This window comes from Ranitomeya imitator, chromosome 5 (genome assembly GCF_032444005.1).
Source record: "Ranitomeya imitator isolate aRanImi1 chromosome 5, aRanImi1.pri, whole genome shotgun sequence".
Classification (NCBI taxonomy): Eukaryota; Metazoa; Chordata; class Amphibia; order Anura; family Dendrobatidae; genus Ranitomeya; species Ranitomeya imitator.
The window spans coordinates 161,772,504-161,797,839 of record NC_091286.1 but is presented as its reverse complement, the minus strand read 5'-3'; the positions used below and the strand labels follow the sequence as shown (position 1 = coordinate 161,797,839).

Sequence of the window (25,336 nt, the reverse complement as noted above, 5' to 3'; positions counted from 1 at the left end):
GGTGTCCTTTGACAGCTCTTTGGTCTTCACCATAGTGGAGTTTGGAGTCAGACTGTTTGAGGGTGTGCACAGGTGTCTTTTTATACTGATAACAAGTTTAAACAGGTGCCATTACTACAGGTAATGAGTGGAGGAAAGAGGAGACTCTTAAAGAAGAAGTTACAGGTCTGTGAGAGCCAGAAATCTTGATTGTTTGTTTCTGACCAAATACTTATTTTCCACCATAATATGCAAATAAAATGTTAAAAAAACAGACAATGTGATTTTCTGGATTTTTTTTTCTCAGTTTGTCTCCCATAGTTGAGGTCTACCTATGATGTAAATTACAGACACCTCTCATCTTTTTAAGTGGTGGAACTTGCACTATTGCTGACTGACTAAATACTTTTTTGCCCCACTGTATTACAAAGTATTGAGATGAAATTTTGTTTCTGACCAAATACTTATTTTCCACCATAATATGCAAATAAAATGTTAAAAAAACAGACAATGTGATTTTCTGGATTTTTTTTTCTCAGTTTGTCTCCCATAGTTGAGGTCTACCTATGATGTAAATTACAGACGCCTCTCATCTTTTTAAGTGGTGGAACTTGCACTATTGCTGACTGACTAAATACTTTTTTGCCCCACTGTATATACTACGAACTGTGCTATTTACTATGTGGCTGTGCTATATACTACGTGGCTGTGCTATATACTACGGGCTGTGCTATATACACACACCACCTCCTCACCTCGCCCCCTATCTGTCGGAGTCCCACAAGGTTCAGTCCTTGGGCCCCTGGTCTTCTCCATTTACACCTTTGGCCTGGGACAGCTCATAGAATCTCATGGCTTTCAGTATCACCTCTATGCTGATGACACACAGATCTACATCTCTTGACCAGATATTACCTCCCTACTAACCAGAATCCCTCAATGTCTGTCCACTATTTCATACTTCTTCTCTGCTAGATTTCTCAAACTTAACATGGACAAAACAGAATTCATCATCTTTCCCCCATCTCACACGACCCCCCCAACGAACCTATCCATTACAGTAAATGGCTGCCCACTCTCCCCAGTCCCACAAGCTCGCTGCCTCGGGGTAATCCTTGACCCTGATCTCTGTTATGAACAGGTAATTCAGAATCACAATGGACATTGAAGTTCAGAGCACACAAAGTGACCTGACAATAATCAAAAACAAGGACGAGCTCTGAGACGTGGAAACTCTGCTGACCGCAATCCCTAATCCTAACACACCACACTAGAGGTAGCCGTGGATTGCGCCTAACGCTCCCTATGCAACTCAGCACAGCCTGAGAAACTAACTAGCCCTGAAGATAGAAAAATAATCCTACCTTGCCTCAGAGAAATTCCCCAAAGGAAAAGGCAGCCCCCCACATATAATGACTGTGAGTAAGATGAAAATACAAACACAGAGATGAAATAGATTTAGCAAAGTGAGGCCCGACTTACTGAATAGACCGAGGATAGGAAAGATAGCTTTGCGGTCAACACAAAAACCTACAAACAACCACGCAGAGGGGCAAAAAGACCCTTCGCACCGACTAACGGTACGGAGGTGCTCGCTCTGCGTCTCAGAGCTTCCAGCAAGCAAGAAAAACCAAAATAGCAAGCTGGAATGAAAAAATAGCAAACAAAAATAACACAAGCAAAACTTAGCTTATGCAGGATAGACAGACCACAGGAACGATCCAGGAGGAAACAAGACCAATACTAGAACATTGACTGGAGGCCAGGATCAAAGCACCAGGTGGAGTTAAATAGAGCAGCACCTAACGACTTAACCTCATCACCTGAGGAAGGAAACTCAGAAGCCGCAGTACCATTCTCATCCACAGGAGGGAGCTTGGCCACAGAATTCACAACAGATCTCTCCTTCAAACCACATATCCAAGCCCTTTCCACTTCCTGCCGACTTCAACTCAAAAATATTTCATGAATCCGTTCATTCCTCAACCAAGAATCTGCAAAAACCATAGTCCATGCCCTCATCATCTCTCGCCTTGACTACTGCAACCTCCTGCTATGTGGCCTCCCCTCTAACACTTTGGCACCCCTCCAATCTATTCTAAACTCTGCTGCCTGACTAATCCACCTGTCCCCCCGCTATTCCCCGGCCTCTCCCCTCTGTCAATCCCTTCACTGGCTCCCCATTGCCCAGAGACTCCAGTACAAAACCCTAACCATGACGTACAAAGCCATTGACGTTGAGTGAGAGCGCCATTGAATAATTTTAGGGTGCCAACCACCGCTGTCAGACAGAGACAAATCATGGTCAGGTTAGGGATTATCTAGCCTGGAATGTGCAAGTTTAACATCTTCCCTTGTTTGTTCAACCCTCCATTAGTGTTAGGGCTCAGTCATAACACACCCTGTGGACAGATGATATTAAGATAGAGATTTTTGCTACAGCACAAAGTTCTACTGTTTACCGAAAACGTAATGAGGCCAACAAAGAAAAGAATACAGTACCTACAGTCAAATATGGTGGAGGCTCAAAGATATTTTGGGGTTGTTTTGCTGCCTTTGGCACTAGATGCCTTGTCTGTTTGCAAGGCATCATGAAATCTGGGGATTACCAAAGGATTTTGGGTTGTAATGTAGTGTCCAGTGTCAGAAAGCTGGGTTTCTTCTACTTGGTCATTGGTCTTCTAGCAGGAAAATGACCCCAAACAAACTTCAAGAAGCACCCAGGAATGGATGGAAACAAAGCACCGTAGCATTCTGAAGTGGCCAGCAATGTGTCCAGGTATAAATCCTATTGAACTCTTGAAGACAGATCTTAAAATTGCTGTTCGGAGAAGACACCCTAGAAATATGAGAGACCTCGAGCAGTTTGCAAAAGAAGAGTGGTCCAAAATTCCAGTTGAGATGTGTACAAAGCTTGTTGATGGTTATAGGATGCAAGTGATTTTTTTACAAAGGCTGTGAAACCAGATGTTAAGTTGAGGTTGTCAACAATTTTGTCTGGACCATTTTTTGGAGTTTTGTGTGAAATGATGTCTAATTTGCTTTTTTCTCTGTGTTATTTGTGTTGTTCAAATACACACACAGGAAATAAATATTAGTATTGCAAAACATGTAATTGCAATAGCTTTCTGGGAGAAATACTTAATTTTGTGGGAGAATTTCAAGGGTAGCAACTAGTGTTGAGCATTCCGATACCGCAAGTATCGGGTATCGGCCGATATTTGCGGTATCGGAATTCCGATACCGAATTCCGATACTTCCCGCGTATCGGATACCGGAATCAGAAGTTCCCAGAATTCAAACTGAACGCAGCAGCCAATGAGGAATGAATGGAAGTGTGGGCACATCCTGTTTAGCATGGTGGGCATGTAAGTACTGGCAAGACTGTGATTGGCTGCTGAAATGATGTCACTCTGCACTATAAAAAACGCTGCCGCCATTTTACGCTCACTCTGCTGTGATTTCAGTTAGGGACAGGACGCTGTGTTCTAACTGAGGGCCAGTTGAGATAGCTAATTGCTTTATTTTCCTTTCCCAAGGCTAATTTAGCAAAACGTTGTGTGTTCTTCACTGTTCACCTTGCTCTTGCCTTGCAGCGCTGTTTTAACAGCGTTCTGCAAGGTCTCTGTGTGTGTGTGTGTGTGTGTGCAGCTCACTCTGTAGTCTGTGTGCAGCCATATACCCGGTTGTATTCAGCTCAGGGGGGGTTCACACTGCCTCACACAGTTGTCCTTTTTTGCTCATAGTGCAGCCTGCTGCACATTTTTTCTCAAATTTTTTATTAGTGTCTTTCCACCCGTCTCCAGCTAAATTGTGGAAAAACACTACATAGGATAACCTAGAGGGGGGTTTTTGGGCCTTGCAGCGCCGTTTACGGCTGTCTGCACGGTCTCCGTGTGAGCCCAGCTCGCCCTGTAGTCTGTGTGCAGCCATAGCCGGTTGGATTCAGCTCAGGGTTCGTTACTGCCTCATACCTTGAAAAAAATTTCCCTTTTTTTCAAATAGTGCAGCCTGTTTAAAAATTTTTAAAAAAATTTCCTATTAGTGTTTTTCCACCCGTCTACAGCTAAATTGTGGAAAAACACTACATAGGATAACCTAGAGGGTTTTTTTTGGGCCTTGGAGCGCCGTTTACGGCTGTCTGCACGGTCTCTGTGTGAGCGCAGCTCGCCCTGTAGTCTGTGTGCAGCCATAGCCGGTTGGATTCAGCTCAGGGTGCGTTACTGCCTCATACCTTGAAAAAAAATTTCCTTTTTTTCAAATAGTGCAGCCTGATTAAAAAATTTTTTAAAAAATTTCCTATTAGTGTCTTTCCACCCGTCTCCAGCTAAATAGTGGAAAAACACTACATAGGATAACCTAGAGTAGGGTTTTTGGGCCTTGCAGCGCCGTTTACGGCTGTCTGCACGGTCCCCGTGTGAGTTAAACTTGCTCTGTAGTCCGATCTGCAGAAAAAAAAAAAAGGAAAGTTCACCAAACACAACTTAACACTTGTGTAGGCCACATTTGAAAAATAATAAAGTTTAGTCCACACTTTACAACATTAGTGTTTCTTACACCTGTTAGGAGGAGCATTTCAGGAATAAGCACACTAAGGCCTTAGTACTTTTCTGCTTATCTTTATCTGTCAACCAAGATGAAGAGGGCAGGGAGTAAGGCACGTGGGCGTGGGCGCGGAGCAGGGAGAGGAGCAGGGAGAGGACGTGGTGATTCTGTGCCTGCTGCGGGCACCGGTGACTCGTCGTCACTCAGTTTCAGCAGGGAACAGTCCTTCATGCGCAGCTTTGTCGGAGAGCGCCGTGCACCGCTGCTGCGTGAAGACCAAATTGAAGCCGTTGTCGGGTGGATGGCAGCTAACGCCTCGGCATCGACTTCAGTTAGTGCCACATCCTCTCAGGCACAGAGCACTGGAGAGCAGCCATCTGTCTCTTCACCACTTGCCAAATTGGCCAGGCAGTCAGAGAGCCCAGGACAGGAGCCGTCTCTACTTCTGTTCTCTGAATCTCTTGGCTTGGAAACAGGGGGCCAGCCAAGCAGCATTGGAGAAATGGAAGAAGAGGCAGTGTGCAGTGATGCCCAACAGCTTTGTCTCTCTGACTCTGAAGAGGCGGGTGGGCCAGTGCCTCCGGTGACCACAGCGCAGTACGCATCTGATGATGAAACTCAGGTGCCGCTTTCTGGTGCGTACTGTGCTGCCGAGACTACCCAGGAGGAGCAGTTGGTGGCAGAGGGTAGTGGAGATGATGAGGTCGTTGACCCATCGTGGCGTGAGGAACAGGAAGGTGGTGGGAGCAGCTCTGAGGAACAGATTCCCCTTACGGGCCAAAGAGGGAGAGGGAGGGGGAAGACTGCGGAGCCTGTAGCCTCCACTTTGGCACCCGTTAGGAGCCTGTCTCTTTCCAAAGCCAAAAAGGGCGCTCCCAAGACTTGCAGTGCCTGGTCCTTTTTTGACACAGTTGCAGATGACATTTGTTTTGTCAAATGCAAGCTGTGTCATCAGAAAGTAAAAAGAGGGAAAAATGTCAGCAACCTCAATACCACAAATATGTGGAAACATGTGCGGACCAGGCACGCAGTGGAGTTACAGAAACACACTGAAGATGTAGGCCAACCAACAGCGGCAGCTACCACCTCTTCAGCTCGTGTTGCCTCTTCCTCCAGCTCACACACAGCTGGTTTGGCTTCCTCCCAGGATCGCCATGGAAGAACCTCTGGCACTGTTGTCCAGAGACCTTGTGTAATTCCACCCACAGCACCACATTCCCAGTCATCCTCACACTCCCAGTCTACTCTACAGCCATCGGTAGTACAGGCATGGGAGAAAAGGCGGGCATTCTCGGCCAACCACCCCCGAGCACAGGCTCTGAATGCAGGCATTGCCAAACTGTTGTCCCTGGAAATGCTCTCATTCAGGCTGGTGGAGACTGACAGCTTCCGTGACTTGATGGCATTGGCAGTCCCACACTACAAGGTGCCCAGCCGCTTTTATTTCAGCAGGCAAGCTGTCCCTGCCCTGCACAGGCATGTTGAGGGAAACATAAAACATGCGCTACTGAACGCCGTCAGTAGCAAGGTCCACCTCACCACCGATGTGTGGACCAGCCAGCATGGACAGGGGCGATACGTTTCCCTCACTGCCCATTGGGTTAATGTTGTTGAGCCAGGTACAGATCGTGCGAGTGGCGCAGGACGTGTCCTGCCCACTCCAAGGATTGCAGGAATCCAGTCTGTACGCATTGACTCCACCTCTTACACAAGTTCCTCAGAATCATCTCTGCAGGATCCATCACAGTCCACCTCCACATGGACCCGTGAACGTTTACCTATGACCGACATGAGCACAGCCGTGGCCAAACGTCAGCAGGCCGTCTTGAAACTAGTTTCATTGGGGAATCGAAGCCACACAGCGCAGGAGCTCTGGAATGCCATCAAGCAGGAGAGCGATGTGTGGATACTGCCAGCGAATCTCCAGCCAGGCATGGTAGTGTGTGACAATGGCCGAAATCTGGTGGCAGCTTTGGCCCTTGGCAACCTCACTCACATCCCATGTCTGGCACATGTGCTCAATTTGGTTGTGCAGAGTTTTCTGAGGGACTATCCGGATCTTGATGCCCTGCTGCACAAGGTCCGCCTAGAGTGTGCTCACTTGCGGCGTTCCAGCTTGGCAAGATCCCGCATTGCTGCTCTGCAGCGCCGATTCCGCCTTCCGGAACACCGCATCATATGTGACCTACCTACCCGGTGGAATTCCACGTTACATACGTTGGAGCGGTTGTGTGAGCAGCAGCAAGCAGTTATGGAGTACCAGCTGCATCAGGCGCAAAGAAGTCGCATTCAGCGCCGATCAGACTTCACAACCACAGAGTGGGCCACTATGAAGGACGTCTGCCAGGTTTTGCGTCCTTTTGATTATTCCACGCGGATGGCAAGTGCATATGATGCACTAGTCAGCATGACTGTCCCCCTTATCTGCCTGCTTCAGCAAACTTTGCAAGGGTTAAGGGATGATGTTGTGGAAGAGGTGGAGGATGAGGAGTCACCGTTTCCATCAGCTTCTGGAGAGTCAGCGCCACGTGGTTCCTCACAAAGGGGTACGCAGGGGCCACTTTGTGAGGAGGATGAGGAGGAGTCAATGGAGGAGGAAGAGCTCCGTCCAGAGGAGGGAGCGACACAATTGTCCAGTGGTCAGTGTGTACAGCGAGGGTGGGGTGATGACGAGCGGGCAGAGATCATGTCTCAAGCAGGGGACAGCGTTTCTGGGCCAGTTGGCAGTCTGCAGCACATGGTGGATTTCATGCTGCAGTGCCTGAGAAACGACCGCCGCATCGACCACATTCTCAACATGCCTGATTATTGGGTGTTCACCCTCCTCGATCCTCGCTACCGGGACAACGTCCAAAACCTCATCCCAGCGTTGACCCGGGAGTGTAAATTGCGGGAGTACCACGACACACTGGTGAATTCCATCATCTTCTCCAGTCCAACTGAGAGGAGTGCTGCTAGTGCTTTACAAAGCAGCTCAGTGCGTCGAGGCAGTGGGGGAGGCTCTGCCCAAACAGGGAGCAGAAGCAGTGCCTCTGCCCAAGGCAAGCCCAGTATGGCACAACTCTGGCACACTTTTGTGTGCCCGCCCCAAATGTCTACACCATCACCGGCGGCTCCAGTCAGCAGGAGGCAACGGTTCCGTCAGATGGTGACAGACTACATGTCTTGCCCTCTTACTGTACTCCCAGACGGCTCTTCCCCGTTCAAGTTTTGGGTCTCTAAGCTGGTTACATGGCCAGAGCTAAGCCAGTATGCATTGGAGGTGCTGGCTTGCCCTGCGGCTAGTGTCTTATCGGAACGTGTCTTTAGTGCCGCAGGTGGTGTACTAACAGACCGTCGCATGCGACTATCCTCCGATAACGTTGACCGGCTTCCTTTCCTGAAAATGAACCAGGCCTGGATCTCGCAGGAATTTGCCACTCCTCTGCCTGATTAAGTATTTGCGGTGTCATCCAGGTCTCCTGATGTGTTCATCTTTCTACCACCTGAACTGCTATTCCTGGGCTCCAACACCGCCAGTTGCGGCTCAGAAGTGCAGGCTGCACAGTACAAACATACGACCCAGTGTTATTGGGTTTCAGTAACGTCTGCTGATCCCCAGCTGTGTAGCCGGCAATGTGTCCTGCGACCGCCACGCTGGCACAACAACCTAAATGTAAGGGAACCTGTCCCCCCCCCCCGTCGTTTGTTACTGAAAGAGCCACTTTGTGCAGCAGTAATGCTGCACAAGGAAAAGGTAGCTCTTTTATTTTAGCTCCTTGCACACGCAGAACTTAACACTTATAAAATGTGTTCACTGATACCGTTATACCGTCCCGGAGCTGGGACTTTCCTTCGTAATGTGACGCAGCACAGCCGTCATTCCTACCCCCTTGGTGCCATGCGCTGCCTCCTCAGCGTTGTTTTAAGCTGTCAAGGAGCCTGCGCTGTTCTGTTATCCCTTGGCCATGCCCTATTTGCGCTGCCTGTCTTCTGACATAATTTGGTGTCAGGCTGGCTGCGCCTGTGCGGCCGCGCTGCCCGAGATCCCGCCTCGCAGTGTCTTCTGATTGAATCACACTGCGGGCCTTGGATCCATGGGCATGCGCAGTGCATATCTTCCCCTCGGGCTCTCGCTCATCTCCCTCCGCCTTCTTTAGACTGTGCGCCGTCAGCTGATCCCTAATAGCATGCCACGGCCGTGACACCGCACAGTCTGAAGAAGAGGGAAGGAGGGGAGTTTGAGTCGAGGATATGCACTGTGCATGCCCATGGATCCAAGGCCCGCAGTGGGATTACGTTAGACGACACTGCGAGGTGGGATCTGGAGCAGCGTGGACGCACAAGCACTGACAGCCTGACACCAAATTATGTCAGAAGACAGGCAGCGCTAATTGGGCATGGCCAAGGGATAACAGAACAGCGCAGGCTCCGTGACAGCTTAAAACAACGCTGAGGAGGCAGCGCACCAAGGGGATAGGAATGACAGCTGTGCTGTGTCCCATTACGAAGGAAATTCGCACCTCCGGGACGGTTTTACGGTATAAGGGGACACATTTTTAGTGTTTACTTCTGTGTTTGCAAGAAGCATAATTAAAAGAGCAACCTTTTCCTTTTGCATCCTTAGTGCTGCACAAGATGGCTCTTTCAGCTACAAACGTCTTGGGGGGGGTTAAAGGTTCCCTTTCAACTTGCTCCAATCAGGCTTCGGCCTACACTCTGTTCCTCTGCTCCTCCTGCTGTCCCTGGGCTCTAATACCGCCAGTTGGTGCCTGGAAGTGCTGTCTGCACAGTCAACAGTCGCTCCTCTGTTATTGGGGTTCAGTAACGTCAGCTGATCCCCAGCTGTGTGTGCGGCAATACCTCCAATCTGCTCCTCCTGCTGTCCCTGGGCTCTAACACCGCCAGTTGGTGCCTGGAAGTGCTGTCTGCACAGTCAACAGTCGCTCCTCTGTTATTGGGGTTCAGTAACGTCAGCTGATCCCCAGCTGTGTATCCGGCAACGTGTCATGCGACCGCCACGCTGGCACAACTAAAATGTAAGGGGACCTGTCCCCCCCCCCTAGGCGTTTGTTACTGAAAGAGCCACCTTGTGCAGCACTAATACTGCACAAGGAAAAGGTCGCTCTTGAAATTATGCTCCTTGCAAACGCTGAACTACACACTCATGTAATGTGTCCCCTCACACCGTCAAACTGTCCCGGAGGTGGAACTTTCCTTTGTAATGTAACGCAGCACAGCCGTCATTGCTACCCCCTTGGCACCGTGCGCTGCCTCCTTAGCGTTGTTTGATTCTGTCCTGGACCCTGCGCTGTTATGTTATCCCTTGGCCATGCACAGTTTGCGCTGCCCGTCCTCTGACATCATTTGTTGTCGTCCTGGCTGCACCTGTGCGTCCACGCTGCCCGAAATCCCACCTCGCAGTGTCGTCTAATGTGATCCCACAGTGGGCCTGGTATCCATGGCCATGCGCAGTGCATATACTAGCCTCTCACTCCCCTTCTTCACGCTTCTTCAGACTAGGCAGCGTCAGCTGATCCCTAATAGCATGCCACGGCTGTGACGCCGCACAGTCTGAAGAAGCAGGAAGGAGGTGAGTGAGAGGCGATGATATGCACTGCGCATGCCCATGGATCCCTGGCCCACAGTGGGATTACATTAGATGACACTGCGAGGTTGGATCTCGGGCAGCTTGGACGCACAGGCACTGCCAGCCTGACACCTAAATGATGTCAGAAGACGGGCACCGCTAACTGTGCATGGCCAAGGGATAACATTACAGCGCGGGCTCCGTGACAGAACCAAACAACGTTGAGGAGGTGGCGCACGGCACCAAGGGGGTTGGAATGACGGCTGTGCTGTGTCACATTACAAAGGAAAGTCCCACTTCCGGGACGGTTTGACGGTGTGAGGGGACACATTATATGAGTGTGTACTTCGGCCTCCACTCTGCTCCTCTCCTCCTGCTGCTGCCCCTGGGCTCAAACACCGCTAGTTTTGGCCCGCAAGTGCTAGCTGCACAGAGAAAAACACCAGCCAATGTGTTAGTGGGGTTCAGCAACGCCAGCTGTTCCCCTGCTGTGTAGCCGGCAACGTGACCTGCAAACGCCACGCAGGCACATGAACTGAAATTGAAGGAAGCCTGCCCCCCACCCCCAGGTGTTTCTATGTATAACAGCCACCTTGTACAGCAGTACTGCTGCATTTGTACAAGGCGGCTGACTTTTTCTACTTGCCCACGTGGAACTCAACACGTACAAAATGTGTCTCATTGAGACCATTCCACTGTCCCTGAGGTGTGACTTTCCTTTCTAATGATACGCAGCACCACCCTTGGTAGCGCTTCCCGTCTTTTGACATCATTGGTTAGCTGGCTGCGCCTGTGGGTCCGCCCTGCTCCAAACAACGCCCCTCGGTTTCTTATTTATTTTGTCAGCGAGGGTGTGGTTTATGGGCACAAGCAGTGCATATGTTCGCCTGTCGTCACTCATCTCCTTCCGCCTTCTTCAGACTGTGCAGCCTCATGGCCGCGGCATGCGAGAAGGGATCAGCAGAGACCGCCCAGTCTGAAGCAGGTGTAAGGACGTGTGTGAGCGGCCAAAATATTTACTGCTCAAGGCTACGAATCCCAGCACCGCAGTGTGACTTTATGAAAAGGCACTGTGGGTCTGGGATTTATGGCCATCGTTAACCGCACCGGCCAACATGAAATGAGGTCATAAGACGGGCAGCGCTAACAGGGCATTGCCAAGGGATAACACAAGAGCGCAGACTCCTGTACAGCAAATAACAACGCTCAGGAAGCTGCGCCAAGCACCAAGGCGTTATTGGGACACCTGTGCTGCGTCTCCTTAAAAAGCCAAGTCACGCATCCACTACAGTTTGACTGTAGAATGGGCTAAATTGTGTACGTCTTTCATTCAGCGTGTGCAAGTAGACAAATTAATAGAGCAACCTTTCACTTGTGCAGCATTAATACTGCACAAGGTGTGTCTCTTGTACTTTGTAACACCTGAGGGGGGGTTAAAGGTTTCCTTTGAAATTGGTTCAACTAGGCTTCGGCCTACACTCTGCTCCTCTCCTCCTCCTCCTGCTTCACCACTGGCTCTAACATCGCTAGTTTTTGCCCGCAAGTGCTAGCTGCACAGAGAAAAACACCCGCCATTGTGTTAGTGGGGTTCAGCAACGCCAGCTGTTCCCCCACTGTGTAGCCGGCAAAGTGTCCTGCAAACGCAACGCAGACACAAAGCCGCCTCCAGTGCAGGCTTCGGCCTACACTCTGCTCCCCCTGCTTACCCTTTGCTCCAGCACCGCTAGTTGGGGCTCTAGGAAGACAATCTTTAATAGGCAACGCATCCGGGTTCCAGCACCGCCAGCTGGTTCTCGGCAGTGTTTTTTTCACAGGTACTCCCTCGTGCCAAACCTGGTTTCAGCACCGTCAGCTGTTTCCGGGTTGTGTCAAACTCGCTGAGACGCCTATGCTTGCCCCGTCGTGTTGCGGTCGGGTTAGCCAACTCCAGGGTGCCTCCAGTTTAGGAGCTTCCTATGTGGGCTGCATGAATTGGTAGTCAAGGCTGGTTCTGTAGTGCCAGTAGGCCCAGCTCCCCCTGTAGGACTGTTGGGGTTCGGTAACTGCGGCTGCCTCGCGGCCTAGCTGTTCTCTCCTCTCCTGTGGGCCTTCGGGTCCACCACCTGGTTCCAGCACCGTCAGTTGGTTCCGGGCCGAGCCTTTGGCTTAGGTGCCTCCTCCTGGGTATCCGAGTTCCGCCAACGCCAGGCGGTCCTTGGTAGTGCTTTTAAGCGCAGGCACCTACAGCTTAGTAACCGGGTTCCAGCACCGTCAGCTGGTCCTCGGTCGTGCCATTGGCTCTTGCACACTGGGGCAACGCATCTGGGTTCCAGCACCGCCAGCTGGTTCTCGGCAGTGTTTTTGTCACGGGAACTCCCTCGTGCCCAGCCTGGTTCCAGCACCGTCAGCTGTTTCCGGGTACTGTCAAACTCACTGAGACACCTATGCGTTGCCCCGTCGTGTTGCGGTCGGGTTAGCCAACTCCAGGGTGCCTCCAGTTTAGGAGCTTCCTATGTGGGCTGCATGAATTGGTAGTCAAGGCTGGTTCTGTAGTGCCAGTAGGCCCAGCTCCCCCTGTAGGACTGTTGGGGTTCGGTAACTGCGGCTGCCTCGCGGCCTAGCTGTCCTCTCCTCTCCTGTGGGCCTTCGGGTCCACCACCTGGTTCCAGCACCGTCAGCTGGTTCCGGGCCGAGCCTTTGGCTTAGGTGCCTCCTCCTGGTTATCCGAGTTCCGCCAACGCCAGGCGGTCCTCGGTAGTGCTTTTAAGCGCGGGCACCTACAGCTTAGTAACCGGGTTCCAGCACCGTCAGCTGGTCCTCGGTCATGCCATTGGCTCTTGCACACTGGGGCAACGCATCTGGGTTCCAGCACCGCCAGCGGGTTCTCGGCAGTGTTTTTGTCACGGGTGCTCCCTCGTGCCCAGCCTGGTTCCAGCACCGTCAGCTGTTTCCGGGTACTGTCAAACTCACTGAGACACCTATGCTTGCCCCGTCGTGTTGCGGTCGGGTTAGCCAACTCCAGGGTGCCTCCAGTTTAGGAGCTTCCTATGTAGGCTGCATGAATTGGTAGTCAAGGCTGGTTCTGTAGTGCCAGTAGGCCCAGCTCCCCCTGTAGGACTGTTGGGGTTCGGTAACTGCGGCTGCCTCGCGGCCTAGCTGTTCTCTCCTCTCCTGTGGGCCTTCGGGTCCACCACCTGGTTCCAGCACCGTCAGCTGGTTCCGGCCCGAGCCTTTGGCTTAGGTGCCTCCTCCTGGGTATCCGAGTTCCGCCAACGCCTGGCGGTCCTCGGTAGTGCTTTTAAGCGCGGGCACCTACAGCTTAGTAACCGGGTTCCAGCACCGTCAGCTGGTCCTCGGTCGTGCCATTGGCTCTTGCACACTGGGGCAACGCATCCGGGTTCCAGCACCACCAGCTGGTTCTCGGCAGTGTTTTTGTCACAGGTACTCCCTCGTGCCAAACCTGGTTTCAGCACCGTCAGCTGTTTCCGGGTTGTGTCAAACTCGCTGAGACGCCTATGCTTGCCCCGTCGTGTTGCGGTCGGGTTAGCCAACTCAAGGGTGCCTCCAGTTTAGGAGCTTCCTATGTGGGCTGCATGAATTGGTAGTCAAGGCTGGTTCTGTAGTGCCAGTAGGCCCAGCTCCCCCTGTAGGACTGTTGGGGTTCGGTAACTGCGGCTGCCTCGCGGCCTAGCTGTTCTCTCCTCTCCTGTGGGCCTTCGGGTCCACCACCTGGTTCCAGCACCGTCAGCTGGTTCCGGGCCGAGCCTTTGGCTTAGGTGCCTCCTCCTGGGTATCCGAGTTCCGCCAACGCCAGGCGGTCCTTGGTAGTGCTTTTAAGCGCAGGCACCTACAGCTTAGTAACCGGGTTCCAGCACCGTCAGCTGGTCCTCGGTCGTGCCATTGGCTCTTGCACACTGGGGCAACGCATCTGGGTTCCAGCACCGCCAGCTGGTTCTCGGCAGTGTTTTTGTCACGGGCACTCCCTCGTGCCCAGCCTGGTTCCAGCACCGTCAGCTGTTTCCGGGTACTGTCAAACTCACTGAGACACCTATGCGTTGCCCCGTCGTGTTGCGGTCGGGTTAGCCAACTCCAGGGTGCCTCCAGTTTAGGAGCTTCCTATGTGGGCTGCATGAATTGGTAGTCAAGGCTGGTTCTGTAGTGCCAGTAGGCCCAGCTCCCCCTGTAGGACTGTTGGGGTTCGGTAACTGCGGCTGCCTCGCGGCCTAGCTGTTCTCTCCTCTCCTGTGGGCCTTCGGGTCCACCACCTGGTTCCAGCACCGTCAGCTGGTTCCGGGCCGAGCCTTTGGCTTAGGTGCCTCCTCCTGGGTGTCCGAGTTCCGCCAACGCCAGGCGGTCCTTGGTAGTGCTTTTAAGCGCAGGCACCTACAGCTTAGTAACCGAGTTCCAGCACCGTCAGCTGGTCCTCGGTCGTGCCATTGGCTCTTGCACACTGGGGCAACGCATCTGGGTTCCAGCACCACCAGCTGGTTCTCGGCAGTGTTTTTGTCACGGGTGCTCCCTCGTGCCCAGCCTGGTTCCAGCACCGTCAGCTGTTTCCGGGTACTGTCAAACTCACTGAGACACCTATGCTTGCCCCGTCGTGTTGCGCTCGGGTTAGCCAACTCCAGGGTGCCTCCAGTTTAGGAGCTTCCTATGTGGGCTGCATGAATTGGTAGTCAAGGCTGGTTCTGTAGTGCCAGTAGGCCCAGCTCCCCCTGTAGGACTGTTGGGGTTCGGTAACTGCGGCTGCCTCGTGGCCTAGCTGTTCTCTCCTCTCCTGTGGGCCTTCGGGTCCACCACCTGGTTCCAGCACCGTCAGCTGGTTCCGGGCCGAGCCTATGGCTTAGGTGCCTCCTCCTGGGTATCCGAGTTCCGCCAACGCCTGGCGGTCCTCGGTAGTGCTTTTAAGCGCGGGCACCTACAGCTTAGTAACCGGGTTCCAGCACCGTCAGCTGGTCCTCGGTCATGCCATTGGCTCTTGCACACTGGGGCAACGCATCCGGGTTCCAGCACCACCAGCTGGTTCTCGGCAGTGTTTTTGTCACAGGTACTCCCTCGTGCCAAACCTGGTTTCAGCACCGTCAGCTGTTTCCGGGTTGTGTCAAACTCGCTGAGACGCCTATGCTTGCCCCGTCGTGTTGCGGTCGGGTTAGCCAACTCAAGGGTGCCTCCAGTTTAGGAGCTTCCTATGTGGGCTGCATGAATTGGTAGTCAAGGCTGGTTCTGTAGTGCCAGTAGGCCCAGCTCCCCCTGTAGGACTGTTGGGGTTCGGTAACTGCGGCTGCCTCGCGGCCTAGCTGTTCTCTCCTCTCCTGTGGGCCTTCAGGTCCACCACCTGGTTCCAGCACCGTCAGCTGGTTCCGGGCCGAGCCTTTGGCTTAGGTGCCTCCTCCTGGGTATCCGAGTTCCGCCAATGCCAGGCGGTCCTTGGTAGTGCTTTTAAGCGCAGGCACCTACAGCTTAGTAACCGGGTTCCAGCACCGTCAGCTGGTCCTCGGTCGTGCCATTGGCTCTTGCACACTGGGGCAACGCATCTGGGTTCCAGCACCGCCAGCTGGTTCTCAGCAGTGTTTTTGTCACGGGCACTCCCTCGTGCCCAGCCTGGTTCCAGCACCGTCAGCTGTTTCCGGGTACTGTCAAACTCACTGAGACACCTATGCGTTGCCCCGTCGTGTTGCGGTCGGGTTAGCCAACTCCAGGGTGCCTCCAGTTTAGGAGCTTCCTATGTGGGTTGCATGAATTGGTAGTCAAGGCTGGTTCTGTAGTGCCAGTAGGCCCAGCTCCCCCTGTAGGACTGTTGGGGTTCGGTAACTGCGGCTGCCTCACGGCCTAGCTGTTCTCTCCTGTGGGCCTTCGGGTCCACCACCTGGTTCCAGCACCGTCAGCTGGTTCCGGGCCGAGCCTTTGGCTTAGGTGCCTCCTCCTGGGTGTCCGAGTTCCGCCAACGCCAGGCGGTCCTTGGTAGTGCTTTTAAGCGCAGGCACCTACAGCTTAGTAACCGGGTTCCAGCACCGTCAGCTGGTCCTCGGTCGTGCCATTGGCTCTTGCACACTGGGGCAACGCATCTGGGTTCCAGCACCGCCAGCTGGTTCTCGGCAGTGTTTTTGCCACGGGTACTCCCTCGTGCCCAGCCTGGTTCCAGCACCGTCAGCTGTTTCCGGGTACTGTCAAACTCACTGAGACACCTATGCGTTGCCCCGTCGTGTTGCGGTCGAGTTAGCCAACTCCAGGGTGCCTCCAGTTTAGGAGTTTCCTATGTGGGCTGCATGAATTGGTAGTCAAGGCTGGTTCTGTAGTGCCAGTAGGCCCAGCTCCCCCTGTAGGACTGTTGGGGTTCGGTAACTGCGGCTGCCTCGCAGCCTAGCTGTTCTCTCCTGTGGGCCTTCGGGTCCACCACCTGGTTCCAGCACCGTCAGTTGGTTCCGGGCCGAGCCTTTGGCTTAGGTGCCTCCTCCTGGGTATCCGAGTTCCGCCAACGCCTGGCGGTCCTCGGTAGTGCTTTTAAGCGCAGGCACCTACAGCTTAGTAACCGAGTTCCAGCACCGTCAGCTGGTCCTCGGTCGTGCCATTGGCTCTTGCACACTGGGGCAACGCATCCGGGTTCCAGCACCGCCAGCTGGTTCTCGGCAGTGTTTTTGTCACAGGTACTCCCTCGTGCCAAACCTGGTTTCAGCACCGTCAGCTGTTTCCGGGTTGTGTCAAACTCGCTGAGACGCCTATGCTTGCCCCGTCGTGTTGCGGTCGGGTTAGCCAACTCCAGGGTGCCTCCAGTTTAGGAGCTTCCTATGTGGGCTGCATGAATTGGTAGTCAAGGTTGGTTCTGTAGTGCCAGTAGGCCCAGCTCCCCCTGTAGGACTGTTGGGGTTCGGTAACTGCGGCTGCCTCGCGGCCTAGCTGTTCTCTCCTCTCCTGTGGGCCTTCGGGTCCACCACCTGGTTCTAGCACCGTCAGCTGGTTCCGGGCCGAGCCTTTGGCTTAGGTGCCTCCTCCTGGGTATCCGAGTTCCGCCAACGCCAGGCGGTCCTCGGTAGTGCTTTTAAGCGCGGGCACCTACAGCTTAGTAACCGGGTTCCAGCACAGTCAGCTGGTCCTCGGTCATGCCATTGGCTCTTGCACACTGGGGCAACGCATCCGGGTTCCAGCACCGCCAGCTGGTTCTCGGCAGTGTTTTTGTCACAGGTACTCCCTCGTGCCAAACCTGGTTTCAGCACCGTCAGCTGTTTCCGGGTTGTGTCAAACTCGCTGAGACGCCTATGCTTGCCCGGTCATGTTGCGGTCGGGTTAGCCAACTCCAGGGTGCCTCCAGTTTAGGAGCTTCCTATGTGGGCTGCATGAATTGGTAGTCAAGGCTGGTTCTGTAGTGCCAGTAGGCCCAGCTTCCCCTGTAGGACTGTTGGGGTTCGGTAACTGCGGCTGCCTCGCGGCCTAGCTGTTCTCTCCTCTCCTGTGGGCCTTCGGGTTCACCACCTGGTTCCAGCACCGTCAGCTGGTTCTCGGCAGTGTCTTTTGCTCTTGTACCTTCTGCTCCCCATCCTGGTTCCAGTACCGTCAGCTGGTTCCGGGCAGAGCCTTTGGCTTAGGTGCCTCCTTCTGGGTATCCAAGTTCCACCAACGTCAGGTGGTCCTTGGTAGTGCTTTCAGGCACGGGTACCTCCTGCTTAGTAACCGGGTTCCAGTAACATCAGCTGGTCCTCGGTAGTTCCATTGGCTCTTGGACCTTCGGCTACCCATCCGGGTTCCAGTACCGTCAGCTGGTTCTCGGCAGTGTCTTTTGCTCTTGTACCTTCTGCTCCCCATCCTGGTTCCAGTACCGTCAGCTGGTTCCGGGCAGAGCCTTTGGCTTAGGTGCCTCCTTCTGGGTATCCGAGTTCCGCCAACGTCAGGTGGTCCTTGGTAGTGCTTTTTAGCACGGGTACCTCCTGCTTAGTAACCGGGTTCCAGTAACGTCAGCTGGTCCTCGGTAGTTCCATAGGCTCTTGAACCTTCGGGTAGCCATCCGAGTTCCAGTTCCATCAGCTGGTTCTTGGCATTTTCTCAGCCTTCTTGTACCTTCTGCTACATTTCCAAGTTGAAGACCCTAATGTCGACGACCAGAAAGACCACCCCGATGACGACGGCGACGACGGCGGAGACGACGACGGCGGAGACGATGACACTGAAGACGACGACCCTGGAGACGACGACATGGAAGACCGAGAAGCAGAAGAACAAGAGGCTGCAGAACAAAGAGCAGAAGAACATTAAGCATAACACTTAATATCAGAGCAAAAGATATTATCTAAATTATATGCAGAAGAAGACTAAGCAGTGTATGGGGGTGAGTCCGTTCCTCCTCGTGGTGCCCCTGGATAAAGCCTGATGCTGCAGGCCAAACTGAACGCGGACAAATGTAACTTTTGTGACTGGCAGAACGGAAGGTGTAATCTTCCAACTTTTATAGATAACAACTACGGGAATGCCTGTCACAAATGAGAATATGATAAAGAAGTAGAATAGGAAGAATAATAACAGTTGAATAAAATGAATATGTAGAATAGGAAGAATAATAATAGTTGAATAAAATGAATATGAAGAATGTAATAAAGAAAAAAAAAGGTAAAGGATGAAGAAGAAGATGAATAAGGTGAAGAAGAAGTTGATGTCAAAGATGCTGATGATGATGAAGATGAAAGTGTGGGAAAAGTAAAAAAAAAAGAAGGGGAAGGGCGTGGAATAGTGAAACATCAATATCTGACAAAATAAAAAAAAAATTTACATAGTCAATATCTTTGTCACTCCGAACGTCTTTAAAAAAAAAACATGCTATTCTATTTGATTGGGCTAAACCTCTATGACTTTAATGTCTCCGCCACCTCCCCAAATACATCCTGCATTATTCTTAGTTGTTTTCCTTCAAGTAGAATGAATCTACAAGGAAAGAAAGGGTTTATTTTAATTCCGATATTTTGGTCCCATTGACTTGCATTGGGATCGGGTATCGGTATCGGCGATATCCGATATTTTTTGAATATCGGCCGATCCAATCCGATACCGATACTTTCCGATATCGGAAGGTATCGCTCAACACTAGTAGCAACACTTTCGGCCATGACTGTATAAACTGATAACATATGCAATCCTATGCCCTTTTGCTCTTTTATTGCTGTTGGACAAGTCAATCAATAACCATTTTGAATATAAATTATCTTGGCATGCTTCAAGTCCAGAGTCTTTCACAACACAGCAACACAACACTCCACCTTCCAAACATTAAAACACCAGTTTGCCTTTGATCTCTTGAGGAAACACTGCAAGAAAAAGAAAATGGCTAAACACTTAGTGAACATTCTTGTTGTATCTTTTGGATTTTTGCTATTATTCACTGCTTTTGGAGGACTTCAGAGTTTGCAGGTAGGCAAACTATGTTAAACTTACCATTTAATGCTGCAAATGGTACTTATTTATAAATTGTATATTGGCATAAATCAATATTTATTTTTACTTGTTAAGGGTTACTTAACCTCTTAATGAACAGGCCTGAAACAGTCTTAATGGCTGGCTAATTTTTTTTCAGCTTCTATAATTTTCATCGGCCACACATTTGTATGGCTGCATGAGGCTTTGTTTTATATGCAACAAAAAGTATTATTTTTTTGCATTGCTTTGGTGCACTATGTATATAACCTATAATTTATCTAATTTTTTTGTGCAACAAATATCAAAAAAGTGATTTTCATTTAATTTTTTTTTAAACTATTCAGGTTTCACACCAAATAACCAGTTAAATGAATTGTCTGAATTGTCCAGGTTATAACGGTCACATAGCCACCTAATATGTGTGTGTGTTTATTTTTCTTTCTTTCATGTACAGTACCAGTCAAAAGACTGGACACTCTTGGCAAGGCATATCTGTTCATTTAGGCTATGTGCACACGTTGCGGATTAGCCTCAGAAATTTTTTGTGCAGATTCTGCATCTCTTGGCAGAAAACGCAGGTGCGGATTTGACACGTTTTTTGTGCGGATTTGCTGTGGATTTTGTGCGGATTTCATGCATTTTTACCCCTGCAGATTTCTATAATGGAATGGGTACAAAAACGCTGCAGATCCACAAAAAAGAAGTGACATGCTACTTCTTTTAATCTGCAGCGGTTCCGCACGGAATTTTCTGCACCATTAGCACAGAATTTTTTTTCTCATTGATTTACATTGTACTGTAAAACACTTGTGGATCTGCGTTTTTGCACATAAAAAAAATGCTGCGGATCCGCAGGAAATCCGCAATGTGTGCACATACCCTTAAAGTTATTCTTTATGAAGCTGCCTGAAAGAATGCAAGGCTTTGTAAACCAGTGTTTAGAGTAAGGCTGCCGTCACACTAGCAGTATTTGGTCAGTATTTTACATCAGTATTTGTAAGCCAAAACCAGGAGTGGGTGATAAATGCAGAAGTGGTGCATATGTTTCTATTATACTTTTCCACTGATTGTTCCACTCCTGGTTTTGGCTTACAAATACTGATGTAAAATACTGACCAAATACTGCTAGTGTGACGGCAGCCTAAAAAGGGATTATTTGAGGAATCTAAGGTTCAAGGGTACGTTCATACTTGCCTATGAATCGGACGAGTGCAATCTGATACAAAATTGGATTGCACTCAGACAAATGTTATTCAATAAGGCAGGTTTCACATTTGCGGTTGTGTCCACAGCGTTTCTTCTGCAAATATTTGCATGCGTTGTGTATTCCTGTATTTAACATTAGGGACACATGCATCTGCGATCGGTTGCTTTTTGCCGCGTTTGACGACGCATGCGTCGTTTCGTCGTCTGTGGTTTGGCGCGGTAAACGCTACATGTAGTAATTTTAGAGGCGTCAATTTGCCACCTTGAAACGTATGTGGTCGATTGCGTAAGGAATGTGCCAAAAAAACGCATTGCTGTCTATGTGAACGCATGCGGCCGCAAGCACATGCGTTTGCTTGCGTTTATGAATGCATGCGTTGTATCCCAGGAAAACATGTCTAGACACTGATTAGCCACCCCCTACAGGCAAAGGTGATAAAGGGAGGGAGTGGACAGTTGCAGGTCACTACTCAGCAGACAGTGAACCAGAAGAGACGCAGGCTACAACCTTGGAGGAAAACAAGACACTGAACAATGTGAGTATATCCTAGCCAATGCCTATACAGTTAGGGCCAGAAATATTTGGACAGTGACACAATTTTCGCGAGTTGGGCTCTGCATGCCACCACATTGAATTTGAAATGAAACCTCTACAACAGAATTCAAGTGCAGATTGTAACGTTTAATTTGAAGGGTTGAACAAAAATATCTGATAGAAAATGTAGGAATTGTACACATTTCTTTACAAACACTCCACATTTTAGGAGGTCAAAAGTAATTGGACAAATAAACATAACCCAAACAAAATATTTTTATTTTCAATATTTTGTTGCAAATCCTTTGGAGGCAATCACTGCCTTAAGTCTGGAACCCATGGACATCACCAAACGCTAGGTTTCCTCCTTCTTAATGCTTTGCCAGGCCTTTACAGCCGCAGCCTTCAGGTCTTGCTTGTTTGTGGGTCTTTCCGTCTTAAGTCTGGCTTTGAGCAAGTGAAATGCATGCTCAATTGGGTTTAGATCTGGAGATTGACTTGGCCATTGCAGAATGTTCCACTTTTTGGCACTCATGAACTCCTGGGTAGCTTTGGCTGTATGCTTGGGGTCATTGTCCATCTGTACTATGAAGCGCCGACCAATCAACTTTGCAGCATTTGGCTGAATCTGGGCTGAAAGTATATCCCGGTACACTTCAGAATTCATCCGGCTACTCTTGTCTGCTCTTATGTCATCAATAAACACAAGTGACCCAGTGCCATTGAAAGCCATGCATGCCCATGCCATCACGTTGCCTCCACCATGTTTTACAGAGGATGTGGTGTGCCTTGGATCATGTGCCGTTCCCTTTCTTCTCCAAACTTTTTTCTTCCCATCATTCTGGTACAGGTTGATCTTTGTCTCATCTGTCCATAGAATACTTTTCCAGAACTGAGCTGGCTTCTTGAGGTGTTTTTCTGCAAATTTAACTCTGGCCTGTCTATTTTTGGTATTGATGAATGGTTTGCATCTAGATGTGAACCCTTTGTATTTACTGTCATGGAGTTTTCTCTTTACTGTTGACTTAGAGACAGATACACCTACTTCACTGAGAGTGTTCTGGACTTCAGTTGATGTTGTGAACGGGTTCTTCTTCACCAAATTAAGTATGCGGCGATCATCCACCACTGTTGTCATCCATGGACGCCCAGGCCTTTTTGAGTTCCCAAGCTCACCAGTCAATTCCTTTTTTCTCAGAATGTACCCAACTGTTGATTTTGCTACTCCAAGCATGTCTGCTATCTCTCTGATGGATTTTTTCTTTTTTTTCAGCCTCAGGATGTTCTGCTTCACCTCAATTGAGAGTTCCTTTGACCGCATGTTGTCTGCTCACAGCAACAGCTTTCAAATGCAAAACCACACACCTGGAATCCACCCCTGACCTTTTAACTACTTCATTGATTACAGGTTAACGAGGCAGACGCCTTCAGAGTTAATTGCAGCCCTTAGAGTCCATTGTCCAATTACTTTTGGTCCCTTGAAAAAGAGGACGCTATGCATTACAGAGCTATGATTACTAAACCCTTTCTCCGATTTGGATGTGGAAACTATCATATTGCAGCTGGGAGTGTGCACTTTCAGCCCATATTACATATATAATTTTATTTCTGAACATGTTTTTGTAAACAGCTAAAATAACAAAACTTGTGTCACTGTCCAAATATTTCTGGCCCTAACTGTATTTTCTATTTTCTGTTTCTACATGTCCTAATTTCTGCCATTTCTTTCTTTCTGCATGCATCAGAATGTCATCTTCTTCTGATGAAGATCAAATGCCTGGGCCTGCACAAGCGGAAAATGTCAGCGAACTGAGTATTCACCTCCTCAGATTGGTAAGTATTTACTGTCACATCAACACATATGACAATTTTTTTGTATGTTTTTTAAGAGCACTTCTTCCACTGCGGCAGAGGCTGAGCAGGAGGAGCGAGGTCACAGTCGGGTGGCACGGCGGCAGCGTGCTGACTGTTTATTGTATCCACACTTGACAATTCTTGAATCTTCATTTCTTTACTTTTCTCTTTCTTTCCCTTTTACTTCTGCACTCCTTTTTTTGACTTTCAATATTCATGCCATTTCTCTGCTTCTGTTTTCTTTCTTCTTTATGTTAATGTCTCCAACATTAATGTCCTTTTTTGTTTTTAGGTTCCAGAATTGGATGAGGACCTCATAAACCATGACCACCTCATCTCCTTGGTCCATGAGCGAGTCCCGTTGTGGGACACCCGGATTCCGCAGCACTTGGACAACGTGACGATCCGGCAGCTATGGAATGAGGTGGCCAAAGCGATGTGGGATGTAAAGTACTGAACAAATCCTGCTAATGTGATGGCACCAAACAGCCATCGTCTCTTCAGTCTGCATCAAATAGCTACTGGTGAACCGAGTCAGGACGCAATGATGTCAACAACCTAAGCCCAAAAAACCAAAGTGGTTTTGATAGGAAATACATAGGAGACATGGTCAAGATAATAAAACACGTATTTTATTAACAACAAACATTAGTAACATTTAAAACATAACTGGTACAGACCCAAAGCCAACAGGACATTTTACACAATATTGTCCTGCCATGCCACACGTCCTATCTCAGAATCAAAAAAGGCAGCAAATTGGTTCTGCATGTGGCCAACTTCAACAGTTGACCGCAGCGGGTGATGCCGGTAATCAGGCAAAGGGTTTGCAACTTGTTCATAAAGTTCAATGGTGGGTCGCTCCTTAGTCAGAATGTAATTGTGGAGAACCACACAGGCTTTTACCACCTCATCCACTGTCTCCATTTTTAGATTTATGGCTGTTGCAAGAATGCGCCATTTTGAGACCATAATCCCAAAGGCACACTCTACTGTTCTTCGGGCCCTGGTGAGTCTGTAGTTATAGATCCGTTTTGTGCGGTTCAAGTCCCGACTTGAATATGCCTTCAGTAGATTTTCACTCATCTGAAAGGCCTCATCCCCAACCATAACAAATGGCATCGGTGGACCTTGAGTGTTGGGGAGAGGTCGTGGCTGTGGAAAATTAAAATTTTTGCCATAAACACGTCAGCCCATATCCGAGATTTTGAAAGTCTGGGAATCGTTGCCACGGCCAAAAGCACAAATGTCCATGGCGATGAAGTGACAGTCCGCATCAGCTATTGCCATGAGAACTACTGAAAAATATTTTTATAGTTGAAGAACTCTGATCCCATTCTGGCTGGTTTGATAATCCGGGTGTGCTTTCCATCCACCGCACCCAAACAGTTGGGGAAATCACACACAGTCCAGAATTTATCAGCAATTGCACTCCACATGTTCTCGGTGGGTATGGGTATAAATTCTTGACGGAGAACGTTCCACAAAGACCGGCAGGTGTCCAAAACTATTCCGGACAGGGTGGAAATTCCAAGCCGGTACTGGAAGTGGAGGGATGACAAGCTCTCTCCGGTTGCCAGAAATCTGTAATAAAATAAAGAAAAAATAAATTACAATCAATTCTATTTATGGTGTTATTCTGCTAAAGACATAAAGGAAAATTCAAAGAATACATGTCAGACCAACAATCATTATGACTGGCATTTGTTTAGAATTATTACGTACCTTAAGGTAACCAGGAGACGTTCCTCTGCTGGAATCGCTCTACGGAGCTGGGTGTCCTGTCTCCGGATGAGTCCTTGAACACGAGCAAGCAACTCCAAAGAAGAGTCTTGCGACATCCTGGTGTATTCCAGGAATTTGTCCGGGTTGTCCGGGCTGTATGGCATTAAGCTCGCCATACAGAGTATGATATGCTCCACAGCTCTCCCGCAGTTCTATAATGGGGTGTTGCCAAAAACGCGTACGCCGTGTCCTTCTCCGTCTTTCACGGTTTCGGTGTTGCTCCCAAGCAAATGCACACGCAATAAAAAGCTTGATGCTTAGATCCAGGTTAAAGTAAAAGCTATCCAGGTGAAGATCCATCATGACACAGGATACATTAGCACACTGGTAAGATTTCAGCAGTCATAGGGTCAATATATAGATATCCCATAATACACGCCCTCTGTAGTCCCATTGGCGTTGTCTGGTTATCTAGATTTTTCTCCTGTAAAATTTTCCACCATGTGCACAAAAAATGCAATTGCGTAAAAAAAACATAGAAGCGCGTA

The 25,336-nt window shown here is 49.8% G+C and overlaps 1 protein-coding gene across 1 annotated transcript in view; it reads left to right on the top strand.

Moving 5' to 3' along the window:
- Positions 1-19,294: 19,294 nt before the first annotated feature.
- The window catches only part of UNC93A (unc-93 homolog A), a 429,770-nt gene continuing 423,728 nt past the window's right edge, over positions 19,295-25,336 (top strand). The window contains exon 1 of the mRNA XM_069769274.1: positions 19,295-19,462. Coding sequence (XP_069625375.1) covers positions 19,376-19,462 — 87 coding nt within the window. The 5' untranslated portion in view covers positions 19,295-19,375. The remainder of the gene's footprint in view (positions 19,463-25,336) is intronic.